Source organism: Seriola lalandi, unplaced genomic scaffold (assembly GCF_002814215.2).
Source record: "Seriola lalandi dorsalis isolate HSWRI2012SDOR001 ecotype SW California unplaced genomic scaffold, Sedor1 jcf7180002054390, whole genome shotgun sequence".
NCBI lineage: Eukaryota > Metazoa > Chordata > Actinopteri > Carangiformes > Carangidae > Seriola > Seriola lalandi.
The window spans coordinates 310,639-318,836 of NW_019524943.1; the positions used below are offsets into that span (position 1 = coordinate 310,639).

General features: G+C 40.6%; 1 protein-coding gene across 1 annotated transcript; it reads right to left on the reverse strand.

Annotated features, from left to right (window-relative positions):
* Positions 1-4,874: 4,874 nt before the first annotated feature.
* On the reverse strand, positions 4,875-8,098 carry LOC111657252 (uncharacterized). The gene is made up of 3 exons (XM_023409340.2): positions 7,989-8,098; positions 7,224-7,707; positions 4,875-6,676 (listed from the first exon to the last, which is right to left on the reverse strand). Exons 2-3 carry the CDS (start codon positions 7,669-7,671, stop codon positions 5,292-5,294), a joined length of 1,833 nt encoding a protein of 610 aa, XP_023265108.1. The 5' UTR covers positions 7,672-7,707; positions 7,989-8,098; the 3' UTR covers positions 4,875-5,291.
* Between the last annotated feature and the right edge of the window lie 100 nt (positions 8,099-8,198).

Below are 8,198 nucleotides of genomic sequence, written 5' to 3' on the forward strand. Positions count from 1 at the left end.
GTTTTTGCCAAAAATCACTCTGCCTTTCATATTTGAAGACCACTAAAATGAAGAAAAAGTCTGTCTGGAAAAAAAACTTTTGGGAAGGTGAAACATATCTAGGTTCACTTGAAAAATTACTTAATAGAACTTGAGGTACAGGTGAAACTGATGATCTCTCTGTAGGAGTCAATCGGATTGCAATGTGTGTAAGCAAAAACACCCATGAATTCTTCATATCAAGTGGCAGGATAAAGGCACATCCTCCAAACAATCACAACAGTCTGTGAGCCCTCCAAGTGTTTCTACTGTAATGTCCCAGACCTGTGGCCATATTGGGGCCGGATCTTTTCTGTTGTCGCAGTTAAAGTTAAGAGCCACAAAAGTAAAAAACTTACATACATGTAGCTACAGTCAACAGTTTTGCTTTTAAAAACATCTGCTCACTAATACACAAAGCACTTTGTGTGTTACATCACCACTGGTTTTGTTCAGTTTTATTCACAGTCAGCATTTTGTGGTTGTTTTTAGACTTGTGTAGCGTTTGGCAGTAAAGTCATTAAGCACAGTTATTGAGTAGTTCCTCATTACATCACAATGAGTACCTTCACAACAAACCATAGACAGCAAGTTCCCAACAAGTATTTTAATTATAATATTCAGGCCACATATTAATAATCACATCCACATTGTTTTCTAATGTATTAGCGATTATGACGACAGTGAAGAATAAATCTTAACATTTTGTAGTTTATATCATGTGCTTGACTTACCATTTCTTGCTTTGAGGGACTGCAAAGGTGTGGCTCCAGCCTGAGGTGGATTCTGCCATCCCTATGAAAACACAAAAGGAAAAATAAAGACATGTAAAGCAGCTCCTCTTTTGAAGCTTTCGAAAAAGGACTTCAGAACATAAGAGCAATCATCCATTTAAACCTTATTTAGCATGTACTTTAATAAAAACAAGACTTAATGAATAAATGATACATGTATATGTGAAGAATTTGTAGAGAATAATAATATATATATATATATATATATACAAACACACACGTGTATTCACTCGGTCTAACTGGGTCCATACAATCTCAAGTCACAGTCATCAGTTACAAAATGAGCCTAAAGTTACTGACGTCACTAGCTGTACAACAGCCGAGAGCAACAGACAGTTCTAGTAACCGCTAAAACGCCTGTCGACAACATCAATATCACCACCTGAAATGTTTGTCGGTATGGTTTGTCATTCGTTGCACTGATTATACTTTTAGCTAAAAAGCCAACAATGATGCTACTCACCGGGCTAACAGGAAAGTTGCGAGCTCGGCATCAAACCGCATCTCTTTACTCTCAGGAGCAGTCTCCGGCGGTGGAAAACCACATGGAGAGTTACTCGTGTTGCTTCTTTTCTTCGCCGTTGAACGTGGTTTCTTGTCGGGAGCGGTCCTGTGGGATACAGATACATATCGCCTTTTAGGAGGTTCAGCCATTCCTGTGTTTCTGTGATGGTAACTTCAAGCGCTGCCGGAAGTTGTTCTTCTTCGTGGGACTGAGGGAACACTTGACGCGCCACTGACTCACACAGCGTCTAGTGTCACAAAGTGGTATTACAACAGGGGACAGGTCAGGGAGATCATGACATCACTGCGTCTCCTTCACACACTGCTGATAGTGTTGATTCATTTTTTGAACATTTTAAACTAAAGTCCTGGCCACATCTTATATTGCACCTTTACAGCACAACCACCAACGCTGACATTTAAAACTAAAGCTACATGTATTTTGCCAACACTTAAGTTAAAATTAAGACATTGAGCTTAACTGATATTGACACGTTCCATGCATAAAAAACATTTTGATTTGCTTTGACAGTATATAAATCTATGCATGGAATATAAAATACAATCATGCTTTATTGCATTTGTAACTGACGAACATTTGTATTTGCCCATTTTGCATTCAGGCCAGTAGATGTTGCACTGTTCACATGAAGCATCAAGATATAAACCCTTTGTGGAACCACTTTCCTGGGAAAGAAAAACCTCAGACACTGTGGGACTCACATCCAGCACCAAGCAGTTGATTTCTGCAAGCAAAGAAGACATAACAGCCTGGGAAATTTTACTCAGAGTATTTCACTTACTGATCGTGGACTGCTCACAGAGCCATGTTTCAGTTGCAGCCATGTTGGTTTCTATATACAAAGAAATCATGGTGTATTGTCCTCCCAGTCACCATATATTGGCAGTCTTTTTGTTACGACACAGCTAGGGGAAAAAGGGAAACAACATAAAACCAGGTGTTATTCCTAAATCAAATTTATTGCATAACCCAGATGCTAAATAAGGAAACAAAAATACAAACAAGGTGAGAGGATAACTAAAGCAGGGGAACAGAAGCCAACAAAGAGCACAACTGTGCAATTCTAACCAACCCCAAAACACAAGCAGCACCCCTGTTCCTAATGTGTCCAACAGTCTTTTTCTAAGGGTGTGATGCACAATCAGAATTTTAAAACTAACCCAGTCCCCAACAATCACTACCAGCATCTCAAACCAAATCACAAATTACACACACGTTGACAAAGGCGGTGAAGAGGCGCGCTGCCTATCATGTCAGCCGCCACTAATGATGTGCTGGCTGGGTTCTTTAGCTCTTTTCCTCTGAATGCTTGAACGGCTACAGCTGCGGTGAGGACTCAGGATCATTGTCGCACCAATAGGAGAAACCGGCCGTGGAGTTGGAGGCTCCTCCTCTCTGCTTCGACCAATCCCGTCACGGAGTCCGCGCAGCCTTATTAGCATACAGACAAAACGCACTGTAAGAAGCAGGTGACTGCGCTGCGCTCATTTGGACGTATTTTTTTATGTCATGCTGAAAGTTGAACAAGAAAAAGCTGAACTGATGACACAATTACGGACGATTGCCCCGCTAGAGCAGAACATTAAAAGTATTCGAAAATTCCTGGAGAAATTTTGAATGCGCCTGCTGCTTGGTGCGTGTACTTCACTCTTCACGTTTCAACCTTTACAAAGGACGTTACTTCCAGTTTCATTCATGCTGTTGAGACTCATCCTGACACTGACCTCAGTCACTGCAGGTGTCCCTCAAAAAGCCTTTTGAAGCTGTCACAACTGGCCAAAATAACCTCACAGATTGTTTCAAACCCAGATTTGTCCCCACAACCATAGCAAGACATGTATGCACACATGTACATGTCCTAACAGAAGTTGATCTGCAATAAAGCTATACCACTATATCCCCATATAGACTAGAATAGCTTGTAAGAACCTTTATGATATACCTTACCAGTTACCTTTTTGAGACTTATTTTGAAAGCAATATGTGAGGCTACATGGGAGAGTGGTCTCAGACTTTTGGCCACCACTGTATATAAACTAACCCTATACTGAGAGGTGTTCCTAATTTTTTGTCCAAATAGATTCAAACAGAGTCAGCAAATACTGAACATTATAATTCTCATGAAGGAGGATTTACTGAAAGGCCTGTTCCATTATACTGCATTAGTTTCATCCAGGTTCACCTAATACATATATATGAATTCAAATTAAAAACCAAGGAGACTTACAAATGCTAAAACAAATCAGCCCTTTATTTAAAGTTTACCCAATATACAGCAACGCTTAATAAAATGCATTCCTTTGAACAGAATGGTAATGGGGTTAATGGGGCAGAAATAAGTGACTGCTGATTGCCTTAAAAGGTCCGATTCAAAAAACCTCAGAACTTTACGAATTGTGGGCCGTTTACCTGACTTGGAGGCAACGCGGACAAACTCCGTAAAATTAATGTGCCTCTAGCAAGTTGCATTGGCTGCTCTTCCTGCTAAAATCAATATAGGCATGTTTTATTATATCCGCTTGCTCCTAGCGGGCGGAGCTTCTACATTGAACGCAAGGCAAAAGAAAGTGTGATCCGCCCCGCCGGGATACACAGTGTCTTGGATCAACCGCAATGTAAACAAACGGGGAGTGCAAACTTTCATAACCTTATCTTTGGGTCCCACAGTTTTCACGACCCCAGCTAAACGTTGTGATTTAGGGGATGTCATATACGTGTTGTTTCCAAGAATATGGAGGGTGCTCCCTATAAAATTGCATTAACGATTTACGGTCTGTTAAAAGCAGCAGTGGAAGCAGTACTCAGATCTTCTGTAAAAGTAGTCATGCATTCAAAACGTTAATAAAGTAGCACCAATCTAAGTTTACCAAAAGTGAAAGTATTCATTACACAATAATATAATAACTGGTATATTTCGTATTAATACTTCTTCTTCCTTCATCACTTCATCTGTAAAGGAACTAGTAGATAATTAAGTAAATTAACTTAATTACATTTCATCCACCGATTAAAAGCCATCAAACAAATATTGATCACCTCCTGATCCCAAAGTTGCCACACAATTACGGTTGCAAGAAACTGCTCACTATAGTTTAGACAGTGAAACAATTAAAAAATAAGCTAAGCTAATTTCATAGCTGCAAGACCAACTAGCTTTTCTAAGAAAAGGAAAAATGTTTACTGTAAAGGGGAAAAAATAACAATCTATAATTTTAAACAGATTCATGGAGCAGAAATTGACTAAATAAATCCCCAATTACTTTTTTTTTTTTTTTTACCTGAGCCCCCATTCCAAAGTTATCCAGCTAAGAGCTTGTTTCAAAGACATTCCTATCTTTGAAACAAAAAAGCTATTTAATATGTCAGTAATCTTTTGAATCTACTATTATTAGCATTTTTATTCAAGCACATTCTCCTGTTCTCAGTTTCTGGTGATATTCGGTCATCCTTGCTATGGGCCTTCAACACTAGTGCACAGATACTTCAAATAATTTGGCAACTCCCAGTGACTCAACACAGTAGCATTACACACAGTGTCCATGCATTCATCAAATAATTTATTAATTTTTTACAGATAATACAGCATTGATCAGTGGCAAAAAACATCCCATTATCTGCATGTCATATAGAACTCTGCCTTATATCATGTCCTCAAGCGTCTGTTATGATAGTGTCTTAAACAGCCAGTCTAGAGCTACTCTGGAAGAAAAAATCATACAGGACTTGGGATAGTTCTGTAAAAGTTCCATGCAATAACAAACTGTGTGATAATAAGTTAAAACAGTCATCTGAGTCAAGAGGGTTACAGAAAGTTCATATAAATAATTATTTACAAATATGAGTTTTCTCGTCAACACATTCATAAAAAAGAAATCTAGTAGTACACTGTATACAGCTTCTATAATTACCATATTAGATCAAGACTAGCTTATTTACAATCTTCTCAAAAGAGCTCAGCGACATTTCGCCACGTGACCAGAAAGATGGTGAGAGCGAGCAAACCTGCGGAGACAGTTGGGGCAGGAATATGGCTTCTCCCCTGTGTGAGTTAACATGTGAGTTTTCAAATGGCCTGACAAGCGAAAACTTTTTCCACATTCTTGACATGTGTAGGGACGCAGGTTAGTGTGACTCCTCCTGTGTTTGCCAAGATCGCCAGAGGAAGTGTAACATCGGTGGCAGTCTGGACATTCAAAGGGCTTTTCCCCAGAGTGTATCCGCTTATGCTTCACCAGGTCACCAGATTGAGTGAAACTCTTGTCGCATTCAGTGCATTTGTAGGGTCTTTCACCAGTGTGGGTGCGTTGGTGGTTTCGCAAATGTGCAAGGCGAATGAACCTATTTCCACAGACTGTGCAGTGGTAAGGTCTTTCTCCTGTGTGTGTTCGCAGGTGTATTTTCAAAGCCCCGAGATCTCCGATCTTCAGCCCACAGTCCCCACACTGGTGAGCTTTCTCATTGGTGTGGAGTTTGGTGTGAACCCTCAGATTTCTCTGGGTGTTAAAGTTCTTCCCACACACATTGCAGTGGAAGGGTCTCTCACTAGAATGTGTCCTCAGGTGCAGATCAAGGCTTGACTTGAATCCAAACTCCTTTCCACATTCGGAGCAAGAATATTCCTTCTTGCCAGAGTGTGTCGTTAAGTGGCACTTGAGGTGATGTGATCTTAAAAAGGCTTTCCCGCACACCTGGCATTTGTACGGCTTCTCCCCTGTGTGTATTTTCATGTGTTGCCGCCAACCACTGCGCTCCACGAACCTCCTGCCACAATCTTTGCAGACAAACGGCCGGTCACCTGTGTGTGTGCGCATGTGATCCTCCAAGCTTTGAGGAGTACGCACCTTCTTGCCACATTCTGGACACTGCACACCAGTGTCCAGACAGATTGGCTTATCCTCAGGTTCTGTGTTATCTGGTTCATGACACAAATGTGGCCCTTGACCCCAGGTAGCTTTGAAACTCTTCCCACAGTCAGCACAGCTGAGGTGCCCTCCTGTGGTAACCACAGACATGTTGTGCCAGCGCTGACAGTGATTCTTAAGATTCTTCAGGTACTGGAAGCTGCGTGCACAGGTTGGGCAGGGGTGGAGCCTGCGAGGAGGGGCAGAAGGATGGGCTTCATGTACATGGACCCTAAGGTGTACTTTAGAGTTAAAGGTGCTGCTGCAGATAGTGCAAGTGTGTTTAGGAATGAGGTTTAGTGTGCGGCTTGAGAGGCATTTTTTCAGTTTTGCAAGATACTGTTTCTGGTGGACCCACTTGACATGCTTCTCCAAGAAGTCCAAGTCAGTAAAGGAGACAGTGCAGTGAGGACATGGAAAGAACTTGGACGATGACTCTAAGTAGGAGAGAAATACACACACAGAGAGTAGACAAGATTTAAAAAAAGGAAGCAGTTATGATTTTACCCTTCCCTGTTGTGTTGTCAAATTAGAATATACTGACTGACAATTGTGAGAAAAAAAGTAAAGCTATTGTAGATGCTGGACATGAACTTTTTTAAGGCTGAGATTTTTCTATTCTCTTACTATCTATCTTACTACTATTCTTAACATATCATCAAACACTGACATGTATTTAAGTAAGAAGGTAAATACAAATGCAAAGTAGCAAATTGTTCAAACATGCCTTTCTTAAGATAAAACATACTAGATTAACCCTTGATTGTTTATCAAATAAACAATTTTGACACTTCCAGTCATGACAAAGTAATTAAAAACTGATGAAAATGCAAAACAATATTCTTTGTATAAATGTTTTTAAGCTGAAATTGGCTACATATGCCAAAGTATTAGTGCAACCAAAAAAGAACATGTAAAAAAAAAAAAAAAAAAAAAAAAAAGGAAAAAATATTATTGTGTATTTTTTCAGAAACCGGCTCCTACCTGTGCAGACCTCCTCTCCCTCCCCATAATCTTCCTGGGTGTCTGCCTCCTCTTCACTGTCTCTATCCTCTTTGATCCACGACTCTGACTCCTCCTTGACAGCAGTTTGAGTGAATTCATATTCTGGCTGATGGCCAGAGTCACACTCATCCTTTATGTGCACCCGTTGATGGTGAACATCTGACCTGGATGTCACATTGTCAGGCTTAGTGTCTGGACAGCTTGATGCGTCTTCATTATACTCCCCGCAGATCTCCTGTGCATGTGGTTCCTCCTTGATGTGGATGCTAAGACCATCTCCGTTAGTGTAAACTTCACGGGAGCCTTCCTCAGCCTCACCATCCAGCTCCAATTCATCTTCAGTTTTAACTGCACCCACATCGTGTTGCCTCTCCCTTCTCTTTGCTTCGTTTAGCAAAGACTTCTTCTTGGCAGATTTCATCTTCATCTCGTCACCATTAGGATTTCGTCTCTTTAGTTTGCTCTGGTTTAGAGTAACACATTAATGAGGTGAATATCTTAGAAGGCAAAGACGTCTATATTAAAGGCAGTTTAAGCAACACTAAAACAGACACAAGCCATAATCGCTATGGAGACATTTCGTTAATCTTTATCTAACGTTAGCATCATAGCTAAGCCATTCTAACGGCGACATTAGCCTAGCAGCAGTACTAGCAACACTGTGGATCATTTAATGCAGTTACTTTGCAGCTAGGCAGCTGTCAGCGTCCTTCAGTTTTTGTCTGCTTTAAAGAAAAGACTTACCGTTTTTTAAAGACACGATTCAGCCAGAGCTGCGTTTACATATTTAAGCCATCGTCTACAAACTGGCTGCATTCGTGTGTAGTGATAATAATACAGGAAGAACACCGCACTTCCTCAGATTCTGGCCAACCAGCTCACATCAGTCATGTTCAGGTTACAGCCCACAGTGCAATTAAAGTGACAGGAGCAAAAAGCTTCAGTCAAACCTAC